This window comes from Chelon labrosus (assembly GCF_963514085.1).
Source record: "Chelon labrosus genome assembly, contig: SCAFFOLD_142, whole genome shotgun sequence".
Classification (NCBI taxonomy): domain Eukaryota; kingdom Metazoa; phylum Chordata; class Actinopteri; order Mugiliformes; family Mugilidae; genus Chelon; species Chelon labrosus.
Genome location: NW_028181771.1, coordinates 38201 through 63200, shown reverse-complemented (window position 1 = coordinate 63200; position 25000 = coordinate 38201). Strand labels below are relative to the sequence as shown.

Sequence of the window (25000 nt, the reverse complement as noted above, 5' to 3'; positions counted from 1 at the left end):
TGTGGTGGTTCCTCTGTGGTGATCAGAGCTAACGGTGGTTCCTCTGTGGTGGTTCCTCTGTGGTGATCAGAGCTAACGGTGGTTCCTCTGTGGTGGTTCCTCTGTGGTGATCAGAGCTAACGGTGGTTCCTCTGTGGTGGTTCCTCTGTGGTGATCAGAGCTAACGGTGATTCCTCTGTGGTGGTTCCTCTGTGGAGGTTCCTCTGTGGTGGTTCCTCTGTGGTGATCAGAGCTAACAGTGGTTCTGTGTCCAGGAGGATGCCCAGTCTGCTGGAGTACTTCAGCTACAACTGTAACTTCATGGGGATCCTGGCCGGACCCACCTGCTCCTACAACGACTACATCGCCTTCATCGAGGGAGACCCCCGTCGCCATAGAGACCAGGAGGACGACAGGAAGTCCAGCGGCAAGCTGAGGCCAAGCGAGCCGTCGCCAAACGTAGGTCACGTGACTGCCTCGGCTCTGATGTCATGTTTTATTACCAGAAGAAGAAGACAACAAGGAAAGAAGGAAGGACAAGGGATAGGACTGAAGGAAGGAAGGAAGGATAGAGAGTAGGACTGAAGGAAGGAAGGAAGGATAGAGGGTAGGACTGAAGGAAGGAAGAATAGAGGGTAGGACTGAAGGAAGGAAGGAAGGAAGGATAGAGGGTAGGACTGAAGGAAGGAAGGAAGGACAGAGAGTAGGACTGAAGGAAGGAAGGAAGGAAAGAGGGTAGGACTGAAGGAAGGAAGAATAGAGGGTAGGACTGAAGGAAGGAAGGAAGGAAGGATAGAGGGTAGGACTGAAGGAAGGAAGGAAGGACAGAGAGTAGGACTGAAGGAAGGAAGGAAGGATAGAGAGTAGGACTGAAGGAAGGAAGGAAGGATAGAGGGTAGGACTGAAGGAAGGAAGGAAGGAAGGATAGAGGGTAGGACTGAAGGAAGGAAGGAAGGACAGAGAGTAGGACTGAAGGAAGGAAGGAAGGATAGAGGGTAGGACTGAAGGAAGGAAGGAAGGACAGAGGGTAGGACTGAAGGAAGGAAGGATAGGGGGTAGGACTGAAGGAAAGAAGGAAGGACAGAGAGTAGGACTGAAGGAAGGAAGGATAGGGGGTAGGACTGAAGGAAGGAAGGACAGAGAGTAGGACTGAAGGAAGGAAGGAAGGATAGAGGGTAGGACTGAAGGAAGGAAGGAAGGACAGAGAGTAGGACTGAAGGAAGGAAGGATAGGGGGTAGGACTGAAGGAAGGAAGGAAGGACAGAGTAGGACTGAAGGAAGGAAGGAAGGATAGAGGGTAGGACTGAAGGAAGGAAGGAAGGATAGAGAGTAGGACTGAAGGAAGGAAGGAAGGATAGAGGGTAGGACTGAAGGAAGGAAGGATAGAGGGTAGGACTGAAGGAAGGAAGGAAGGAAGGATAGAGGGTAGGACTGAAGGAAGGAAGGAAGGATAGAGGGTAGGACTGAAGGAAGGAAGGAAGGAAGGATAGAGGGTAGGACTGAAGGAAGGAAGGAAGGACGGAGAGTAGGACTGAAGGAAGGAAGGAAGGAAGGATAGAGGGTAGGACTGAAGGAAGGAAGGAAGGACAGAGGGTAGGACTGAAGGAAGGAAGGATAGGGGGTAGGACTGAAGGAAGGAAGGAAGGACAGAGAATAGGACTGAAGGAAGGATAGGGGGTAGGACTGAAGGAAGGAAGGATAGGGGGTAGGACTGAAGGAAGGAAGGAAGGACAGAGAGTAGGACTGAAGGAAGGAAGGAAGGATAGAGGGTAGGACTGAAGGAAGGAAGGAAGGACAGAGAGTAGGACTGAAGGAAGGAAGGATAGGGGGTAGGACTGAAGGAAGGAAGGAAGGATAGAGGGTAGGACTGAAGGAAGGAAGGAAGGACAGAGAGTAGGACTGAAGGAAGGAAGGAAGGATAGGGGGTAGGACTGAAGGAAGGAAGGATAGGGGGTAGGACTGAAGGAAGGAAGGAAGGACAGAGAGTAGGACTGAAGGAAGGAAGGAAGGATAGAGGGTAGGACTGAAGGAAGGAAGGAAGGACAGAGAGTAGGACTGAAGGAAGGAAGGAAGGATAGAGGGTATGACTGAAGGAAGGAAGGAAGGACAGAGAGTAGGACTGAAGGAAGGAAGGAAGGACAGAGGGTAGGACTGAAGGAAGGAAGGAAGGAAGGATAGAGGGTAGGACTGAAGGAAGGATAGAGGGTAGGACTGAAGGAAGGAAGGATAGGGGGTAGGACTGAAGGAAGGAGGGAAGGATAGGGGGTAGGACTGAAGGAAGGTAGGAAGGACAGAGGGCAGGAAGGTTAGAGGGAAGGAACCTTCCAGGAAGTGACACGTGTCTTCTTCGTCTCCTCAGATGGAAGTCGTCCGTAAAGTGTCCACTTCCTTCCTCTGCCTCCTCGTCTTCCTGTCGGTTTGTAAAGTTTTCCCCGTGGAGAGAAACATCGACGACGACTTCATCGCCAAAACGCCGTTCTACGCCCAGGCGGTCTACCTGTACCTGTCCATGCTGACCACCAGACCCAAGTACTACTTCGTGTGGACTCTGGGTGAGGAGGACTCAAACCTGGTTCTGGTCTTTTAAACCCTGTCCCTGGTCTAACCTCAGCCTGTGTCCCACAGCCGACGCCATCAACAACGCCGCCGGCTTCGGCTTCAACGGCTACGACGGCGACGGCTCTCCTCGCTGGGACCTCATCTCCAACCTGAGGATCCTCAACATCGAGGTGAGCACCGAGACGTGGGCCGTCCCGTTTCAGAACCAGGTCTGATCTGTTGCTAACCCGGTCCATCTGTGTTTGGTTCCAGTTTGCCACCAGCTTCAAGGTTTTCCTGGACAACTGGAACATTCAGACGGCTCACTGGCTCAAGAGGTGATCTGTTCATTACCTGATCAACGACGGAGGGAGGAAGGAAGGAAGGAAGGAAGGGAGGGAGGGAGGAAGGAAGGAAGGGAGGGAGGAACTTTTTCAGGACAGAATATTTTAAAGGCTGAGATCAGATCAGTCGAATGAATTCTTTAAGATGAACAGTTGTGATCAGATGTTAATGTAAAGCCTGACCTCTGACCTCTGACCTCTGACCTCAGGGTGTGCTATGAGCGATGTCCCTACCACCCGACAGCTGCTACGTTCATCCTGTCGGCCATGTGGCACGGAGCCTATCCAGGATACTACCTCACCTTCCTCACCGGCATCGTCATCACACTGGCTGCCAGAGCGGTGAGCTAGCTGCTAGCTGTTAGCTGTTAGCTGTTAGCTGTTAGCTGCTAGCTGTTAGCTGTTAGCTGATAGCTGTTAACTGTTAGCTGTTAGCTGTTAGCTGTTAGCTGCTAGCTGTTAGCTGCTAGCTGTTGAGTGACTGTAGCGTCTTGTCCTCTCAGGCCAGACTGTTAGCTGCTAACTGTTAGCTGTTAGCCATTTAGTGACTGTAGCGTCTCGTCCTCTCAGGTCAGACTGTTAGCTGCTAACTGTTAGCTGTTAGCTGTTAGCTGTTAGCTGTTAGCTGTTGAGTGACTGTAGCGTCTTGTCCTCTCAGGCCAGACTGTTAGCTGCTAACTGTTAGCTGTTAGCCATTTAGTGACTGTAGCGTCTCGTCCTCTCAGGTCAGACACAACGTCCGTCCCTACTTCCTGCAGTCACCGGGCCATAAACTGGTCTATGATGTCATCACATGGGCGGCCACTCAGATCGCCATCTGCTACACCGTGGTACCGTTCGTCCTGTTGTCTGTGGGTCCGTCAATAAAGTTTTACAGGTCAGTCACTGGTCTGGTTTAAACCGGTTTATCTCAGGATAGCATCACTAACGATGTTCTTATTTAAAGGTTTTAACTTTGTTCTGAATTTTGTTCATTTTCTACATTTATTCATAAAATGACTCAAAACCTCCTGAAACATGAGACTAAAGTGAGCCAATATTACATATCAGCGCCTCCTCATGTCCAGTATCTGCTGATCAGACCAGAACCACTTCAGTCTAATGTAGTGTTTAGGTTCTTGATTCTTCTTCTGAATGATTTTAAACCTTTTAGTTTAAGTCCAGCTTTTATTCTCATGATCATTTTAAATGTTAACGTACCTTAGTTGACTGCTGCAGGATTTATTCATCTCACTCCTCCTCCTCCTCCTCCTCCTCCTCCTCCAGGTCCTGGTGCTTCAGCCTCCACATTGGTTGCGTCCTCCTGGCCGTAGCGTTGCCTGTCAAACCGAGACATCTCCGCCTCAAAGTCCAGCAGGACCCGGTCCAGCAGGAGTCGGTCCAGCAGGAGCCGGTCCAGCAGGAGCCGGTCCAGCCTCCTCCTCCTGGGCGCCGCCCGGAGGCCACAGACTGCCACAGCAGCCAGAAGGAGAAAACCACATGAGGACAAAGGACGTGAACAACATCATATTTCCATGTATAGGAGGACGAGGAGGCGAACCATCAGAAGGGAACTTCCTGTCGGCCTGGTCAGAAACACGAGGGCCTTGTATTATCTGGATCCACGGTCCTCAGTCCGACTGCCAGCCAAGGATCTGGACTCAAAGGGTTTCTGGGTCAGGTTCCGACAAAACTGCCACGTTGGAAGAAATCAATCCAGAACCACCAGAACCGTCATGGCCGCCTGCTCAGTGTTGAACTGACTCCATCTTCTTTCTGGAACCTGTTGACGGAGCGAATGAGCAGAGAGACGGAGGCGGTGGATGAAATGTGAATAACCGTCAGATCCATTAAACCACCACATCTCAACAGAAAGTGCCAATAACAGCTCCACTCAGTCACCTTAGTCATCTGATCAGTCCAGTTTACATTTATAGATGTTCTTTAAGTCATTTCATATCAAAGACCACGAGCTGCTCACATCTGGTTCCTTGATGCCAAAAATCACATCACGTCACATGTTTAGCTTCGGCTAATGGCTCCAGAGCTAAAGCTATGTTAGCTCGGCCCAGGTTAGCAAACAGCCCACCTCAGAGCAGTATTCAACCGACAAAACCGGGTCGACTGACGAAGCACTTAAACAAATAAAAGAATTGCTACAGCCAGTGTTTGGATGCTAACCTGTTTCCTGTTTCCTGTTAGCCAACAACTCAAAGCTAAAACACTACCCTGAACAAGCTAGCCCACTGTTCAGCTGAAACAGTTTGGTCGTTGCTAGCTAACGGTTCAGTGTAGCTATAATGTTTTTGATCAGCTAACCGCTATGTGTAGTTCTACACTGAATCCACTTCTGAAAGTTAGCTTACTTCTCACATCTAAACCTGTTTGCTACAAGTTAGCAGACTTCACTGAAGAAGCTAACTCATTTGGTTCAAACATTTCAGTTTAATTTTTGCGTTAGCTACCAGCTCAGTGTAGAGGCTAAAACTATCACTCTGAGTTAGCTAATGACTCTACTTTGAAACAATGTATGTAAGCTAACATTTCAATGCTAAAACCGTTTGCTAATGCTAACGGTTAAGTGTAGACAAAAATGTTTTGGATTAGCTAACTGCTAAGTGTAGAAGCTACATCTGTCAGCTTCGCATTAGTTTCTATTTAGGTTAGCTAAATGAACAAATCTAAAACCATTTGCTACACATTAGCAGATAGGCTACTTCACTGAAGAAGCTAACTCACTCAGTTAATTTGAAACTGTTTTGTTAGTGTTAGCTAACTGTTCCATTCAGCTTTTGGGTTAGCTTCCAGCTCAGCTCAGATGTTAGCTAACATCCCAAAGCTACAACACTTGGTTAGTTCATTTAAACCGTTAGCTCAGTGTTAGCTAATGGTTCATCTTTGCTAAAATTTTTTTGTTTAACTAAAGGCTAAGGTAGAAGCTAAATGAGTCAGTGCAGGTTACTAACAGTGTAGCTTAGCTAAGAGGACAGCGTCAGTTGGTCAGTTAGCGGCTAACAGTACGGTTAGCGGCTAACAGCAGCTGTTTCAGTGTGAAACCAGGCTGGTCTGTGCTCCTTGTCCAGAACACGGTTGAGTTTCTGGACACAGGAGGACTTCATCAGAAGATTATTGTGTTTGTAGTCGTGTCTTCTTTGCTAAAAACCAGGAAGCACATTTTTAAATGTTCCTGCGTGTTTTCCTGTCGCCATGTTTGTACTTTAGTGTCGTGTTTCTTTCACCTGGTCGGAGGAGGAGGAGGAGGAGGAGGAGGAGGAGGAGGAGTTCTCTGTGGCTTTGACATGTGTTTGGTTCTTTTGTAAATGATGTGATTAAACTTGGATTTTTGGACGCCTGACTTGAACGTGTCATCTGATTAGAGCAGAAGAGGGTCTGAGCTTTAGACCCAATAAAGTGATAGTGAGCTGATAGCGGTGGATCTGCTGTTAATCATCGTTAGAACCGATAACCCTCCAGCTCAGTCTCATCTCATCATTAATAATTAAGTGACCAAAGTGCTGAGAGCTACAATTAGAAGTCAGCTTGTTTGTCCGGGGTTCTAGCGCTCCAGCTACAATGCTAACGATGCTAGCTCACCGGCCTGTTACTGCTCATGGAGTGTTCATGAATGAACACATGAAGAATGATTTCACAGATGATCAACATGAGCAGTCACTGATATTATAAAAGAAAACTAATAAATAATGTAGAAAAATGTAATAAAATATAAAAGAATTCAAATATATAATTGAAGCAGTTTGTGTTTGACCAGATAATAAAATATTCTATATCATAAAGATCTAATATAACATTATGTAGATTATAATAACAATAAACTAAAGTAAAAATAATCATGAAACAAAGAAATGATATAAAACTAAATAATAAATATTATAATAATGTACTAATAAATAAACAGATTATTAAATATTATACATACATTAATCTTTCTAATTTTTATAATTATAAATTAGAAAGATTAATGTATTATAATATTTAAACAATGAATGATAGAAATAATAAATCATAATGGTGACACTATTGAACTGTCTCTTTAATATAAACTAAAGATTTATAAATTTAATTAATATAAATTACAGATTTATTATTATTCCATATTTTCTATTTACGCTCAAATCAAAAACACTTTGGGCGGAAGTTATCAGTTGTCGTGCTTTTATTTTGACAGCCCCGTGGCGGAAGTGTGCGCGTGTGAGTGGCGGGCTTGACGGCGGGCTGTGATTGGCTGGTGAGGCTGCAGTGCTGCTTGTTGTTCTCATCAAGATGGCCGCTGTTGTCGGGGATGGAGAGTGAGCTCCGACTGTCATCAGAACACAGGCCGACGAGACGCACCCACACCCGGAGAGGAACCCACGGCGAGACCCGAGACCCGAGACCCGGACCCGAGACCCGGACCGCTGACCCAGAACCTGACTGTGTACTGACGGTAAAGCCGGTTCGGTTCCGTTCAGCATCCTCCGAGTCCGCGATCGATCCGTGTTTGATTGACAGCTGATCTCCTCTGATCGGTTTTATTTATAAACATTAACGGGTTATTAACGGGTTATTAATGGGTTATTAACGGGTTATTAACGGTTATTAACGGTTACTGATCAGTGGTGAACGAGTGAACGCGACAACGTGAAGGTTGTTCATGTCACCTCGGTCATAGAGCCGTTATTAACGAGGTGAAGATGTTATTTCATGTGTTCATTAACGACAGTAACGGACAGGGCCTCGAGCTCACCGGAACAAACATAATAATAATAATAATAAATAATAATAATAATAATATAGTTAATTATATATGAGGACTAATAACGATCAAATATTATAAATAAATATATGATCACATCATCAAATATAATAAATGTTATATAACAGCATCAAATGATTTAATATCTATAAATATATGAAATAATAATAATATGAATATAAATAATAAAAACTAACCCTGATAATGAAGTCATGAATAATGTAGTAAATATATAAACTATAAAATAAAGACGCTGTAGCAGATCTTCATGTTAAATCAAGCTCCACATTAAAAGGAGAAATAAACCTCATATAATATAATATAATATAATATTTATATTTATATTTATATTATGAAAGCGTTTCTTTCTGCTTGTTCACTGAGACCCAATCAAATCAAAAACACACGGAGACAGATACAATGAATGGATGAATGACTCTGATGAAGACTCTGATGAAGAGGCTCCAGGAGGCAACATGGAGGCCGTTGTCATGGCGACAGCAGCACATCTCCTCTGTGGGGTCCTATCAGTGACGAGCAGAGCTGCACATAGAGCTCAGAGCATAGACTGTATGTAAATATGGACAACACGTCTCCTCTTCCTCTCACTGGTCAAACTGACCCGGGGACACGGGCGGCGCCATCTCGGATCCAGAGTCTGATCAGTACGGTCTGAGGGCGGAGCCACGTGTGGAGCAGTTGGCATGGCAACTGGTATTACGTCACATCCTGTTTCTATAAATAAATAAATAAATAAAACGAATCTTATCCATTAACACTTGAACATTTATCAACATTATGTTAACGACCTAAAATGACTTTATGACCTTTATGTTAGTGTTTTAGTTTGGCCCAAGCCCCGCCCACTAACATGGAGGGGGCGGAGCTTATGAGCTATACTGCAGCCAGACACCAGGGGGAGCTCTACTTTAGAGGAGCTGTTCTATCTGTCTACTGTCTCTGGTTCTGACCTACAGTCAAACAGTCAGCGCCACCTACAGGCAGCAGGAGACATCACATCCTGAACCTGAGGAAATAACGATGAAACCTGTCAGAGTCAGACCTGTGTTGTGTCCACAGGGGGCGCCGTGACGACCGCAGACATGGACACCACCACGTCCATCAAGATGACCACGCTGGCCATCCAGAACCTGTTCAGCTACGTGGAGGAGGATAACCTGACGGCGCTGAAGGCTCACCTGGACCGCTTCAAGGAGGTGGACGGGCGCAGCGACGTACGTTTACCTGTGTTGTTGTGGTTTACCTGTGTCATGGTTTACCTGTGTCATGGTTTACCTGTGTCATGGTTTACCTGTGTTGTTGTGGTTTACATGTGTCATGGTTTACCTGTGTCATGGTTTACCTGTGTCATGGTTTACCTGTGTCATTGTTTACCTGTGTTGTTGTGGTTTACCTGTGTTGTTGTTTACCTGTGTTGTCGTGGTTTACCTGTGGTGTCATGGTTTACCTGTGGTGTCATGGTTTACCTGTGGTGTCATGGTTTACCTGTGTTGTTGTTTACCTGTGTCATGGTTTACCTGTGTTGTCATGGTTTACCTGTGTCATGGTTTACCTGTGTTGTTGTGGTTTACCTGTGTTGTTGTTTACCTGTGTTGTCGTGGTTTACCTGTGGTGTCATGGTTTACCTGTGTTGTCGTGGTTTACCTGTGTTGTCGTGGTTTACCTGTGTCGTGGTTTACCTGTGGTGTCATGGTTTACCTGTGGTGTCATGGTTTACCTGTGGTGTTGTTTACCTGTGTTGTCGTGGTTTACCTGTGTTGTCATGGTTTACCTGTGGTGTCATGGTTTACCTGTGGTGTCATGGTTTACCTGTGTCATGATTTACCTGTGTCGTGGTTTACCTGTGGTGTCATGGTTTACCTGTGGTGTCATGGTTTACCTGTGTCATGATTTACCTGTGTCGTGGTTTACCTGTGTCATGGTTTACCTGTGGTGTCATGGTTTACCTGTGGTGTCATGGTTTACCTGTGTTTTGGTTTACCTGTGTCATGGTTTACCTGTGGTGTCATTGTTTACCTGTGTCATGGTTTACCTGTGTTGTTGTTTACCTGTGTCATGGTTTACCTGTGGTGTTGTTTACCTGTGTTGTCGTGGTTTACCTGTGTCATGGTTTACCTGTGTTGTTGTGGTTTACCTGTGTCATGGTTTACCTGTGTTGTTGTTTACCTGTGTTGTCATGGTTTACCTGTGGTGTTGTTTACCTGTGTTGTCGTGGTTTACCTGTGTCGTGGTTTACCTGTGTCGTGGTTTACCTGTGGTGTCATGGTTTACCTGTGTCATGGTTTACCTGTGTCGTGGTTTACCTGTGGTGTCATGGTTTACCTGTGTCGTGGTTTACCTGTGGTGTCATGGTTTACCTGTGGTGTCATGGTTTACCTGTGGTGTCATGGTTTACCTGTGTCATGGTTTACCTGTGTCGTGGTTTACCTGTGGTGTCATGGTTTACCTGTGTCGTGGTTTACCTGTGGTGTCATGGTTTACCTGTGGTGTTGTGGTTTACCTGTGTTGTCGTGGTTTACCTGTGGTGTCATGGTTTACCTGTGTTGTGGTTTACCTGTGTCATGGTTTACCTGTGGTGTCATGGTTTACCTGTGTTGTGGTTTACCTGTGTCATGGTTTACCTGTGGTGTCATGGTTTACCTGTGGTGTTGTTTACCTGTGTCATGGTTTACCTGTGTCATGATTTACCTGTGTCATGGTTTACCTGTGTCATGGTTTACCTGTGGTGTCATGGTTTACCTGTGTCATGGTTTACCTGTGGTGTCATGGTTTACCTGTGTCATGGTTTACCTTTATTGTCATGGTTTACCTGTGGTGTCATGGTTTACCTGTGTCATGGTTTACCTGTGTCGTGGTTTACCTGTGGTGTCATGGTTTACCTGTGTCGTGGTTTACCTGTGGTGTCATGATTTACCTGTGTCGTGGTTTACCTGTGGTGTCATGGTTTACCTGTGTTGTGGTTTACCTGTGTCATGGTTTACCTGTGGTGTCATGGTTTACCTGTGGTGTCATGGTTTACCTGTGGTGTTGTTTACCTGTGTCATGATTTACCTGTGTCATGGTTTACCTGTGTCATGGTTTACCTGTGTTGTCATGGTTTACCTGTGGTGTCATGATTTACCTGTGTCATGGTTTACCTGTGTCATGATTTACCTGTGTCATGGTTTACCTGTGTCATGGTTTACCTGTGTCATGATTTACCTGTGTCATGGTTTACCTGTGTCATGATTTACCTGTGGTGTCATGATTTACCTGTGTCATGGTTTACCTGTGTCATGGTTTACCTGTGGTGTCATGATTTACCTGTGTCATGGTTTACCTGTGTCATGGTTTACCTGTGGTGTCATGGTTTACCTGTGTCGTGGTTCACCTGTGGTGTCATGGTTTACCTGTGTTGTCATGGTTTACCTGTGTCGTGGTTCACCTGTGGTGTCATGGTTTACCTGTGTCGTGGTTCACCTGTGGGTCTCTCTGGGTCCAGAACGGTCAGACTCCTCTGATGCTGGCGGCGGAGCAGGGCAGTCTGGAGATCGTCCAGGAGCTCATCAGGAGAGGAGCCAACGTCAACCTGGACGACGTGGTGAGAATAACAAGCCCCCGCTCTGCTCTGCTCTGCTCTGTGTGGGAGGGGTGGGGTGGTTGCTAGGAGATGTTGTTGTCGCGGTAACACCGTCTCTCTCCCTGTCTCTGTCCGTGGTCAGGACTGCTGGTCGGCTCTCATCTCTGCAGCCAAAGAGGGTCACGTGGAGGTGGTCAAGGAGCTGCTGGAGAACAGCGCCTACATCGAGCACAGAGACATGGTGGGAGCAAAGGCTCATGGGAAATGGAGGCTCAACAGCCTCAGTATCCGTCCATCACACAGACTTAACGAGTAGAACACAGATAGATGGAGATTTACATGAGTTCTGTTGTTGTTGTCAGGGAGGCTGGACGGCTCTGACCTGGGCCTCTTACAAAGGTCGTGTAGAGGTCACTGAGCTGCTGCTGGAGCATGGAGCGAACCCCAACACTACGGGACAGGTGAGACACACTGAGACACACTGAGACACACACTGAGACACACTGAGACACACTGAGACACACACTGAGACACACTGAGACACACACTGAGCTGCTGCTGGAGCATGGAGCCAACCCCAACACTACGGGACAGGTGAGACACACTGAGACACACTGAGACACACACTGAGACACACTGAGACACACACTGAGACATACTGAGACACACACTGAGACACACTGAGACACACACTGAGACACACTGAGACACACTGAGACACACACACTGAGACACACTGAGACACACTGAGACACACACTGAGCTGCTGCTGGAGCATGGAGCGAACCCCAACACTACGGGACAGGTGAGACACACTGAGACACTCTGAGACACACACTGAGACACACTGAGACACACACTGAGACATACTGAGACACACACTGAGACACAATGAGACACACACTGAGACACACTGAGACACACACTGAGACACACTGAGACACACTGAGACACACACTGAGACACACTGAGACACACTGAGACACACACTGAGACACACTGAGACACACACTGAGACACAATGAGACACACACTGAGACACACTGAGACACACACTGAGACACACTGAGACACACTGAGACACACACTGAGACACAATGAGACACACTGAGACACACTGAGACACACACTGAGACACACTGAGACACACACACTGAGACACACTGAGACACACTGAGACACACACTGAGACACACTGAGACACACACACTGAGACACACTGAGACACACACTGAGACACACTGAGACACACACACTGAGACACACTGAGACACACACTGAGACACACTGAGACACACACACTGAGACACACTGAGACACACTGAGACACACACTGAGACACACTGAGACACACACACTGAGACACACTGAGACACACACTGAGACACACTGAGACACACACTGAGACACACACTGAGCTGCTGCTGGAGCATGGAGCGAACCCCAACACTACGGGACAGGTAAGACACACTGAGACACACTGAGACACACACTGAGACACACTGAGACGCACTGAGACAACACACTGAGACACACACTGAGACACACTGAGACACACACACTGAGACACACTGAGACACACACTGAGACACACACTGAGCTGCTGCTGGAGCATGGAGCGAACCCCAACACTACGGGACAGGTAAGACACACTGAGACACACACTGAGACACACTGAGACACACACACTGAGACACACTGAGACACACACTGAGACACACTGAGACACACACTGAGACAACACACACTGAGACACACTGAGACACACACTGAGCTGCTGCTGGAGCATGGAGCCAACCCCAACACTACGGGACAGGTGAGACACACTGAGACACACTGAGACACACTGAGACACACACACTGAGACACACTGAGACACACACTGAGACACACACTGAGCTGCTGCTGGAGCATGGAGCGAACCCCAACACTACGGGACAGGTGAGACACAATGAGACACACACTGAGACACACTGAGACACACACACTGAGACACACACACTGAGACACAATGAGACACACACTGAGACACACTGAGACACACACACTGAGACACACACACTGAGACACAATGAGACACACACTGAGACACACTGAGACACACACACTGAGACACACACACTGAGACACACACTGAGACACACTGAGACACACACTGAGCTGCTGCTGGAGCATGGAGCCAACCCCAACACTACGGGACAGGTAAGACACACTGACACACACTGAGACACACTGAGACACACACTGAGACACACACTGAGACACACTGAGACACACATTGACCCCCAGACCCCCCCTCACTGTCCTCTCTGTCCTCTGTGTCTCTGCAGCAGTACAGTGTGTATCCAATCATCTGGGCGTCAGGACGAGGACACGCTGACATCGTCAAACTGCTGCTGAGCAACGGAGCTAAAGTCAACTGTTCTGATAAGGTGACCAACACGGCAACGCAACTCTGACATGATACTAACACAGCAACGCAACTCTGACATGATAATGACACGGCCACGCAACTCTGACATGATACTAACACAGCAACGCAACTCTGACATGATAATGACACGGCAACGCAACTCTGACATGATACTAACATAGCAACGCAACTCTGACATGATACTAACACGGCAACGCAACTCTGACATGATACTAACACGGCAACGCAACTCTGACATGATACTAACACAGCAACGCAACTCTGACATGATAATGACACAGCAACGCAACACTGACATGATACTAACACGGCAACGCAACACTGACATGATACTAACAGAGCAACGCAACATTGACATGATACTAACACAGCAACGCAACACTGACATGATACTAACAGAGCAACGCAACACTGACATGATACTAACAGAGCAACGCAACATTGACATGATACTAACACAGCAACGCAACACTGACATGACAATAACACGGCAACACGGCAACGCAACACTGACATGATAATGACACGGCAACGCAACACTGACATGACAATGACACGGCAACGCAACTCTGACATGGCAATGACACGGCAACGCAACTCTGACATGATAATGACACGGCAACGCAACTCTGACATGACAATGACACGGCAACGCAACACTGACATGACAATAACACGGCAACGCAACTCTGACATGATAATGACACGGCAACGCAACACTGACATGATAATGACACGGCAACGCAACTCTGACATGGCAATGACACGGCAACGCAACACTAACATGCAACACTGACATGATAATGACACGGCAACACAACACTGACATGACAATGACACGGCAACGCAACATTCACACAACACAAGGCAACATGGCAACAATAACATAGCACATGGCAATGTGTCAATGTTTTTTTGTTTATTATTGTGTATTATTGTCTATTAATGTGTATTATTGTGTATTAATGTGTATTAATGTGTATTATTGTGTATTAATGTGTATTATTGTGTATTGTTGTGTATTATTGTGTATTAATGTGTATTATTGTGTATTAATGTGTATTAATGTGTATTATTGTGTATTAATGTGTATTAATGTGTATTAGTGTGTATTGTTGTGTATTATTGTGTATTATTGTGTATTAATGTGTATTATTGTGTATTAATGTGTATTATTGTGTATTGCTGTGTCAGTACGGGACCACTCCTCTGATCTGGGCGTCCAGGAAGGGTCACTATGACTGTGTGATGCATCTACTGGAGAACGGAGCTGATGTTGACCAGGAGGGGGCGGTAAGACGCACTGCAGCAGCATCAAGCTAACCAGCTAACTAGCTAACTAGCTAATCAGTTTATCAGTTACCAGCTAACCAGCTAATCAGTTAATCAGCTAACCAGCTAACTAGCTAATCAGTTAATCAGTTAATCAGCTAACCAGCTAACTAGCTAATCAGTTAATCAGTTAATCAGCTAATCAGTTAATCAGCTAACTAGCTAATCAGTTAATCAGTTAATCAGTTACCAGCTAACTAGCTAACATCTTCATATACACGTATCACACGTTTAAATCTTAAATTAATGTTTTACTGTTTTACTGTGTTTGGACTCACACAAGAAGGATCCATTCCAGGAACCACATCTATGACAGTTTTAGCTAAATGCTAAATGCTGATCTTCTGACCTCTGACCCTCTGACCTCTGACCTCCATGACGGCTCTGACCCTCCTGACCTCTGACCTCCATGACGTCTCTGATCCTCTGACCTCTGACCTCCATGACGGCTCTGATCCTCTGACCTCTGACCTCCATGACGGCTCTGATCCTCTGACCTCTGACCTCCATGACGTCTCTGATCCTCTGACCTCTGACATCCATGACGGCTCTGACCCTCCTGACCTCTGACCTCCATGACGTCTCTGATCCTCTGATCTTAGAACTCCATGACGGCTCTGACCCTCCTGACCTCTGACCTCCATGACGGCTCTGATCCTCTGACCTTAGAACTCCATGACGGCTCTGACCCTCCTGATCTCTGACCTCCATGACGGCTCTGATCCTCTGACCTTAGAACTCCATGACGGCTCTGACCCTCCTGACCTCTGACCTCCATGACGGCTCTGACCCTCCTGACCTCTGACCTCCATGACAGCTCTGATCCTCTGACCTTAGAACTCCATGACGGCTCTGACCCTCCTGATCTCTGACCTCCATGACGGCTCTGATCCTCTGACCTTAGAACTCCATGACGGCTCTGACCCTCCTGACCTCTGACCTCCATGACGGCTCTGACCCTCCTGATCTCTGACCTCCATGACGGCTCTGATCCTCTGACCTTAGAACTCCATGACGGCTCTGACCCTCCTGACCTCTGACCTCCATGACGTCTCTGATCCTCTGACCTCTGACCTCCATGACGGCTCTGACCCTCCTGATCTCTGAACTCCATGACGGCTCTGATCTTCTGACCTTAGAACTCCATGACGGCTCTGACCCTCCTGAAGGCTGACCTCCATGACGGCTCTGATCCTCCATGACTCTGACCTCCATGATGGCTCTGACCCTCCATGACTCTGACCTCCATGACGGCTCTGACCCTCCTGACCTCTGACCTCCATGACGGCTCTGATCTTCTAACCTCTGACCATCCTGACCTCTGACGTCTGACCTCTGATCCTCTGACCTTAGAACTCCATGACGGCTCTGACCCTCCTGACTGCTGACCTCCATGACGGCTCTGATCCTCCATGACTCTGACCTCCATGATGGCTCTGACCCTCCTGACCTCTGACCTTCATGATGGCTCTGACCCTCCTGATCTCTGACCTCCATGACGGCTCTGACCCTCCTGACCTTTGACCTCCATGACGGCTCTGATCCTCTGACCTCTGACCTCCATGACGTCTCTGATCCTCTGACCTCTGACCTCCATGACGTCTCTGATCCTCTGACCTCTGACCTCCATGACGTCTCTGATCCTCTGACCTCTGACCTCCATGACGGCTCTGATCCTCTGACCTTAGAACTCCATGACGGCTCTGACCCTCCTGACCTCTGACCTCCATGACGGCTCTGACCCTCCTGACTTCTGACCTCCATGACAGCTCTGATCCTCTGACCTTAGAACTCCATGACGGCTCTGACCCTCCTGATCTCTGACCTCCACGACGGCTCTGACCCTCCTGACCTCTGACCTCCATGACGGCTCTGATCCTCTGACCTCTGACCTCCATGACGGCTCTGATCCTCCTGACTGCTGACCTCCATGACGGCTCTGATCCTCCATGACTCTGACCTCCATGACGGCTCTGATCCTCCATGACTCTGACCTTCATGATGGCTCTGACCCTCCTGATCTCTGACCTCCATGACGGCTCTGATCCTCTGACCTCTGACCTCCACGACGGCTCTGACCCTCCTGACCTTTGACCTCCATGACGGCTCTGATCCTCTGACCTCTGACCTCCATGACGGCTCTGATCCTCTGACCTTAGAACTCCATGACGGCTCTGACCCTCCTGATCTCTGACCTCCATGACGTCTCTGATCCTCTGACCTTAGCACTCCATGACGGCTCTGAACCTCCTGACCTCTGACCTCCATGATGGCTCTGACCCTCCTGATCTCTGACCTCCATGACGGCTCTGACCCTCCTGATCTCTGACCTCCATGACGTCTCTGATCCTCCTGACCTCTGACCTCCATGACGGCTCTGACCCTCCTGATCTCTGACCTCCATGACGGCTCTGATCCTCTGACCTTAGAACTCCATGACGGCTCTGACCCTCCTGAAGGCTGACCTCCATGACGGCTCTGATCCTCCATGACTCTGACCTCCATGATGGCTCTGACCCTCCATGACTCTGACCTCCATGACGGCTCTGACCCTCCTGACCTCTCACCTCCATGACGGCTCTGATCTTCTAACCTCTGACCCTCCTGACCTCTGACCTCTGACTTCTGATCCTCTGACCTTAGAACTCCATGACGGCTCTGACCCTCCTGACTGCTGACTGCTGACCTCCATGACGGCTCTGATCCTCCATGACTCTGACCTCCATGACGGCTCTGATCCTCCATGACTCTGACCTCCATGATGGCTCTGACCCTCCTGACCTCTGACCTCCATGACAGCTCTTATCCTCTGACCTCTGACCTCCATGACGGCTCTGATCCTCTGACCTCTGACCTCTGATCCTCTGACCTTAGAACTCCATGACGGCTCTGATCCTCTGACCCTCTGACCTTAGAACTCCATGACGGCTCTGATCCTCTGACCCTCCTGACCTCTGACCTCTGACCTCTGATCCTCTGACCTTAGAACTCCATGACGGCTCTGACCCTCCTGACCTCTGACCTCTGACCTCTGATCCTCTGACCTTAGAACTCCATGACGGCTCTGATCTTCTAACCTCTGACCCTCCTGACCTCTGACCTCTGATCCTCTGACCTTAGAACTCCATGATGGCTCTGATCTTCTAACCTCTGACCCTCCTGACCTCTGACCTCTGACCCCTGATCCTCTGACCTTAGAACTCCATGACGGCTCTGATCGTGGCGGTGAGGGGGGGGTACACGGCGGTGGTGAAGGAGTTGCTGAAGAGGAACCCCAACGTCAACATGACCGACAAGGACGGCAACACGGCGCTCATGATCGCTGCCAAGGAGGGCTACACCGAGATCGTCCAGGACCTGCTGGACGCCGGGACGTACGTCAACATACCTGACCGGGTGAGACACCGTCACCGTGACGACAGCGATGATGATGATGATGATGATGGTGACTAGACAGTGTTTTGTTCCAGAGCGGAGACACGGTGCTGATCGGAGCTGTGAGGGGGGGACACGTGGAGATAGTCAGAGCTCTGCTGCACAAATATGCTGACATCGACATCAGAGGACAGGTGAGACACGATCAGAGGACAGGTGAGACATGATCAGAGGACAGGTGAGACATGATCAGACATGAGAAGACAGGTGAGACATGATCAGAGGACAGGTGAGACACGATCAGACATGAGAAGACAGGTCAGACATCAGAGGACAGGTGAGACATGATCAGAGGACAGGTGAGACACGATCAGACATGATCAGAGGACAGGTGAGACATGATCAGAGGACAGGTGAGACATGAGAAGACAGGTGAGACGTGATCAGACATGAGAAGACAGGTCAGACATGATCAGAGGACAGGTGAGACACGATCAGACATGATCAGAGGACAGGTGAGACACGATCAGACATGAGAAGACAGGTGAGACATGATAAAACATGAGAAGACAGGTGAGACATGATCAGACATGAGAAGACAGGTCAGACATCAGAGGACAGGTGAGACATGATCAGAGGACAGGTGAGACATGATCAGACATGAGAAGACAGGTGAGACACGATCAGACATGAGAAGACAGGTGAGACATGATCAGAGGACAGGTGAGACATGATCAGACATGAGAAGACAGGTGAGACATGAGAGGACAGGTGGTTGATGTCTGTCTGTGTCTCCAGGACAACAAGACAGCTCTGTACTGGGCCGTGGAGAAAGGAAACGCCACCATGGTCAGAGACATCCTGCAGTGTAACCCTGATACTGAGACCTGCACCAAGGTGGGTCTAGGATGAAGTGGTGAGATGGTGATGAAGTGGTGAGGTGGTGAGGTGGTGACGTGGTGATGTGATGAAGTGGTGAGGTGGTGAGGTGATGAAGTGGTGAGGTGATGAAGTGGTGAGGTGGTGAGGTGATGAAGTGATGAGGTGATGAAGTGGTGATGTGGTGAGGTGATGAAGTGGTGAGGTGATGAAGTGGTGATGTGGTGAGGTGATGAAGTGATGAGGTGGTGAGGTGATGAAGTGGTGAGGTGATGGAGTGGTGAGGTGATGGAGTGGTGAAGTGGTGAGGTGATGAAGTGGTGAGGTGGTGAGGTGATGGAGTGGTGAGGTGGTGAAGTGGTGAGGTGATGAAGTGGTGAGGTGATGAAGTGATGAAGTGGTGATGTGATGAAGTGGTGAGGTGGTGAGGTGGTGATGTGAAAGAGTGGTGAGGTGGTGAAGTGGTGATGTGGTGAGGTGAGGTGATGAAGTGGTGAGGTGATGGAGTGGTGAGGTGGTGAGGTGATGAAGTGAGGTGATGAAGTGGTGAGGTGATGGAGTGGTGAGGTGGTGAAGTGGTGAGGTGATGAAGTGGTGATGTGGTGAGGTGATGAAGTGGTGAGGTGATGGAGTGGTGAGGTGATGGAGTGGTGAAGTGGTGAGGTGATGAAGTGGTGAGGTGGTGAGGTGATGAAGTGGTGAGGTGATGGAGTGGTGAGGTGATGGAGTGGTGAAGTGGTGAGGTGATGAAGTGGTGAGGTGGTGAGGTGATGAAGTGATGAGGTGGTGAGGTGATGAAGTGGTGAGGTGATGGAGTGGTGAGGTGATGGAGTGGTGAAGTGGTGAGGTGATGAAGTGGTGAGGTGGTGAGGTGATGGAGTGATGAAGTGGTGATGTGATGAAGTGGTGAGGTGGTGAGGTGGTGAGGTGATGAAGTGGTGAGGTGATGAAGTGATGAAGTGGTGATGTGATGAAGTGGTGAGGTGGTGAGGTGGTGATGTGAAAGAGTGGTGAGGTGGTGAAGTGGTGATGTGGTGAGGTGATGGAGTGGTGAGGTGGTGAGGTGATGAAGTGAGGTGATGAAGTGGTGAGGTGATGGAGTGGTGAGGTGGTGAAGTGGTGAGGTGATGAAGTGGTGATGTGATGAAGTGGTGAGGTGATGGAGTGGTGAAGTGGTGAGGTGATGAAGTGAGGTGGTGATGAGGTGGTGATGTGATGAAGTGGTGAAGTGATGAAGTGGTGAAGTGGTGAAGAGGTGAGGTGATGAAGTGGTGAAGAGGTGAAGTGGTGAAGTGGTGATGTGATGAAGTGGTGAGGTGGTGAGGTGGTGATGTGAAAGAGTGGTGAGGTGGTGAAGTGGTGATGTGGTGAGGTGAGGTGATGAAGTGGTGAGATGATGGAGTGGTGAGGTGGTGAGGTGATGAAGTGAGGTGATGAAGTGGTGAGGTGATGGAGTGGTGAGGTGGTGAAGTGGTGAGGTGATGAAGTGGTGATGTGATGAAGTGGTGAGGTGATGGAGTGGTGAAGTGGTGAGGTGATGAAGTGAGGTGGTGATGAGGTGGTGAAGTGATGAAGTGGTGAAGTGGTGATGTGATGAAGTGGTGAAGTGGTGAAGTAATGAAGTGGTGAGGTGATGAAGTGGTGATGTGGTGAGGTGATGAAGTGGTGAGGTGGTGGGGTGGTGAGGTGATGAAGTGGTGAAGTGGTGATGTGGTGAGGTGATGAAGTGGTGATGTGGTGAGGTGGTGAAGTGGTGAGGTGGTGAAGTGGTGAAGTGGTGAGGTGATGAAGTGGTGAGGTGGTGAAGTGGTGAAGTGGTGAGGTGATGAAGTGGTGAGGTGGTGAAGTGGTGATGTGGTGAGGTGATGAAGTGGTGATGTGGTGAGGTGATGAAGTGGTGAGGTGATGAAGTGGTGAAGTGGTGAGGTGATGAAGTGGTGAGGTGGTGAAGTGGTGAAGTGGTGAGGTGGTGAAGTGGTGAGGTGATGAAGTGGTGAGGTGATGGAGTGGTGAGGTGGTGAGGTGATGAAGTGAGGTGATGAAGTGGTGAGGTGATGGAGTGGTGAGGTGGTGAAGTGGTGAGGTGATGAAGTGGTGATGTGGTGAGGTGATGAAGTGGTGAGGTGATGAAGTGGTGAGGTGGTGAGGTGATGAAGTGATGAGGTGGTGAGGTGATGAAGTGGTGAGGTGATGGAGTGGTGAGGTGATGGAGTGGTGAAGTGGTGAGGTGATGAAGTGGTGAGGTGGTGAGGTGATGGAGTGGTGAGGTGGTGAAGTGGTGAGGTGATGAAGTGGTGAGGTGATGAAGTGGTGAGGTGGTGAGGTGGTGATGTGAAAGAGTGGTGAGGTGGTGAAGTGGTGATGTGGTGAGGTGAGGTGATGAAGTGGTGAGGTGATGGAGTGGTGAGGTGGTGAGGTGATGAAGTGAGGTGATGAAGTGGTGAGGTGATGGAGTGGTGAGGTGGTGAAGTGGTGAGGTGATGAAGTGGTGATGTGATGAAGTGGTGAGGTGATGGAGTGGTGAAGTGGTGAGGTGATGAAGTGAGGTGGTGATGAGGTGGTGATGTGATGAAGTGGTGAAGTGATGAAGTGGTGAAGTGATGAAGAGGTGAGGTGATGAAGTGGTGAAGAGGTGAAGTGGTGAAGTGGTGATGTGATGAAGTGGTGAGGTGGTGAGGTGGTGATGTGAAAGAGTGGTGAGGTGGTGAAGTGGTGATGTGGTGAGGTGAGGTGATGAAGTGGTGAGGTGATGGAGTGGTGAGGTGGTGAGGTGATGAAGTGAGGTGATGAAGTGGTGAGGTGATGGAGTGGTGAGGTGGTGAAGTGGTGAGGTGATGAAGTGGTGATGTGATGAAGTGGTGAGGTGATGGAGTGGTGAAGTGGTGAGGTGATGAAGTGAGGTGGTGATGAGGTGGTGATGTGATGAAGTGGTGAAGTGATGAAGTGGTGAAGTGGTGATGTGATGAAGTGGTGAAGTGGTGAAGTAATGAAGTGGTGAGGTGATGAAGTGGTGATGTGGTGAGGTGATGAAGTGGTGAGGTGGTGGGGTGGTGAGGTGATGAAGTGGTGAAGTGGTGATGTGGTGAGGTGATGAAGTGTTGATGTGGTGAGGTGGTGAAGTGGTGAGGTGGTGAAGTGGTGAGGTGATGAAGTGGTGAGGTGGTGAAGTGGTGAAGTGGTGAGGTGATGAAGTGGTGAGGTGGTGAAGTGGTGATGTGGTGAGGTGATGAAGTGGTGATGTGGTGAGGTGATGAAGTGGTGAGGTGATGAAGTGGTGAAGTGGTGAGGTGATGAAGTGGTGAGGTGGTGAAGTGGTGAAGTGGTGAGGTGGTGAAGTGGTGAGGTGATGAAGTGGTGAGGTGGTGAGGTGGTGATGTGGTGAGGTGATGAAGTGGTGAAGTGGTGAAGTGATGAAGTGGTGAGGTGGTGAGGTGATGAAGTGGTGAGGTGATGAAGTGATGAAGTGGTGATGTGGTGAAGTGGTGAAGTGGTGAAGTGATGAAGAGGTGAAGTGATGAAGTGATGAAGTGGTGAGGTGGTGATGTGGTGAAGTGGTGAAGAGGTGAGGTGACGAAGCAGTGAAGTGGTGAGGTGATGAAGTGGTGAGGTGATGAAGTGGTGAAGTGGTGAGGTGGTGAGGTGGTGATGTGGTGAAGTGGTGAAGTGATGAAGTGGTGATGTGATGAAGAGGTGAGGTGATGAAGTGATGAAGTGGTGAGGTGGTGATGTGGTGAAGTGGTGAAGTGATGAAGTGATGAAGTGGTGAAGTAATGAAGAGGTGAGGTGATGAAGTGGTGAAGTGGTGAGGTGGTGAAGTGATGAAGTGGTGAAGTGATGAAGTGATGAAGTGGTGAAGTAATGAAGAGGTGAGGTGATGAAGTGGTGAAGTGGTGAGGTGGTGATGTGGTGAAGTGGTGAAGAGGTGAGGTGACGAAGCAGTGAAGTGGTGAGGTGATGAAGTGGTGAGGTGATGAAGTGGTGAAGTGGTGAGGTGGTGAGGTGGTGATGTGGTGAAGTGGTGAAGTGATGAAGTGGTGATGTGATGAAGAGGTGAGGTGATGAAGTGATGAAGTGGTGAGGTGGTGATGTGGTGAAGTGGTGAAGTGATGAAGTGATGAAGTGGTGAAGTAATGAAGAGGTGAGGTGATGAAGTGATGAAGTGGTGAGGTGGTGATGTGGTGAAGTGGTGAAGTGATGAAGTGATGAAGTGGTGAAGTAATGAAGAGGTGAGGTGATGAAGTGGTGAAGTGGTGAGGTGGTGAAGTGATGAAGTGGTGAAGTGATGAAGTGATGAAGTGGTGAAGTAATGAAGAGGTGAGGTGATGAAGTGGTGAAGTGGTGAGGTGGTGAAGTGATGAAGTGGTGAGGTGGTGAAGTGGTGAAGTGGTGAGGTGGTGTAGTGGTGAAGTGATGAAGTGGTGAGGTGGTGATGTGGTGAAGTGGTGAAGAGGTGAGGTGACGAAGCAGTGAAGTGGTGAGGTGATGAAGTGGTGAGGTGATGAAGTGGTGAAGTGGTGAGGTGGTGATGTGGTGAAGTGGTGAAGTGATGAAGTGGTGATGTGATGAAGAGGTGAGGTGATGAAGTGATGAAGTGGTGAGGTGGTGATGTGGTGAAGTGGTGAAGTGATGAAGTGATGAAGTGGTGAAGTAATGAAGAGGTGAGGTGATGAAGTGATGAAGTGGTGAGGTGGTGATGTGGTGAAGTGGTGAAGTGATGAAGTGATGAAGTGGTGAAGTAATGAAGAGGTGAGGTGATGAAGTGGTGAAGTGGTGAGGTGGTGAAGTGATGAAGTGGTGAGGTGGTGAAGTGGTGAAGTGGTGAGGTGGTGAAGTGGTGAAGTGATGAAGAGGTGAGGTGATGAAGAGGTGAGGTGGTGAAGTGGTGAAGTGATGAAGAGGTGAAGTGATGAAGTGGTGAGGTGGTGAAGTGGTGAAGTGATGAAGTGGTGAAGTGATGAAGAGGTGAAGTGATGAAGTGGTGAGGTGGTGAAGTGTTGATGAGGTGAAGTGATGAAGTGGTGAGGTGGTGATGTGGTGAAGTGGTGAAGTGGTGAAGAAGTGAGGTGACGAAGCAGTGAAGTGGTGAGGTGATGAAGTGGTGAGGTGATGTGGTGAAGTGATGAAGTGGTGAAGTGGTGATGTGATGAAGTGGTGAGGTGATGAAGTGGTGAAGTGGTGAGGTGATGAAGTAATGAAGTGGTGAGGTGATGAAGAGGTGAAGTGATGAAGTGGTGAAGTGGTGAGGTGATGAAGAGGTGAAGTGGTGAAGCAGTGAAGTGGTGAGGTGATGAAGTGATGAGGTGATGAAGTAATGAAGTGGTGAGGTGATGAAGAGGTGAAGTGATGAAGTGATGAGGTGATGAAGTGGTGATGATGAGGTGAAGTGGTGAAGTGATGAAGTGGTGATGTGATGAAGTGGTGAAGTGTTGAGGTGATGAAGCAGTGAAGTGGTGAAGTGTTGAGGTGATGAAGCAGTGAAGTGGTGAAGTGATGAAGTGGTGAAGAGGTGAGGTGATGATGAGGTGATGAAGTGGTGAAGCAGCGCTGACGTCTTGACGTCCTGTCCTTCCTCAGGACGGAGAGACTCCTCTGATCAAAGCCACTAAGATGAGGAACATTGAGATCGTGGAGCTGCTGTTGGACAAAGGAGCTAAGGTGTCAGCTGTGGACAAGGTGAGAACCTGAAAGACACAACTTCCTGTCTCAGAGACAGACACCCTTCAAAGTAAAAGCAGACTGATTCATCCATTCATAGATGTCTTAGATGTCCTGTTGTATCCTGGCTTTCAACAGAAGGGGGACACTCC

The 25000-nt window shown here is 48.6% G+C and overlaps 2 protein-coding genes across 2 annotated transcripts in view; both read left to right on the top strand.

Annotated features, from left to right (window-relative positions):
- LOC311509701 (lysophospholipid acyltransferase 2-like) overlaps positions 1 to 6072 on the top strand; it is a gene marked incomplete at its 5' end in the record, with an annotated part of 10192 nt that extends 4120 nt beyond the window's left edge. Inside the window, 7 exons of the mRNA XM_084575124.1 lie at positions 255 to 438; positions 2339 to 2531; positions 2605 to 2708; positions 2791 to 2855; positions 3071 to 3203; positions 3587 to 3738; positions 4128 to 6072. Coding sequence (XP_084431250.1) covers positions 255 to 438; positions 2339 to 2531; positions 2605 to 2708; positions 2791 to 2855; positions 3071 to 3203; positions 3587 to 3738; positions 4128 to 4344 — 1048 coding nt within the window. The 3' untranslated portion in view covers positions 4345 to 6072. The remainder of the gene's footprint in view (positions 1 to 254; positions 439 to 2338; positions 2532 to 2604; positions 2709 to 2790; positions 2856 to 3070; positions 3204 to 3586; positions 3739 to 4127) is intronic.
- A 1075-nt stretch (positions 6073 to 7147) lies between these two features.
- The window catches only part of kidins220b (kinase D-interacting substrate 220b), a 32003-nt gene continuing 14150 nt past the window's right edge, over positions 7148 to 25000 (top strand). The window contains 12 exon segments of the mRNA XM_084575128.1: positions 7148 to 7284; positions 8674 to 8828; positions 11096 to 11194; positions 11316 to 11414; positions 11536 to 11634; positions 13504 to 13605; positions 14802 to 14900; positions 18138 to 18335; positions 18410 to 18508; positions 19113 to 19211; positions 24768 to 24866; positions 24987 to 25000. Of these exon segments, the coding sequence (XP_084431254.1) occupies positions 8697 to 8828; positions 11096 to 11194; positions 11316 to 11414; positions 11536 to 11634; positions 13504 to 13605; positions 14802 to 14900; positions 18138 to 18335; positions 18410 to 18508; positions 19113 to 19211; positions 24768 to 24866; positions 24987 to 25000 (1139 nt within the window). The 5' untranslated portion in view covers positions 7148 to 7284; positions 8674 to 8696.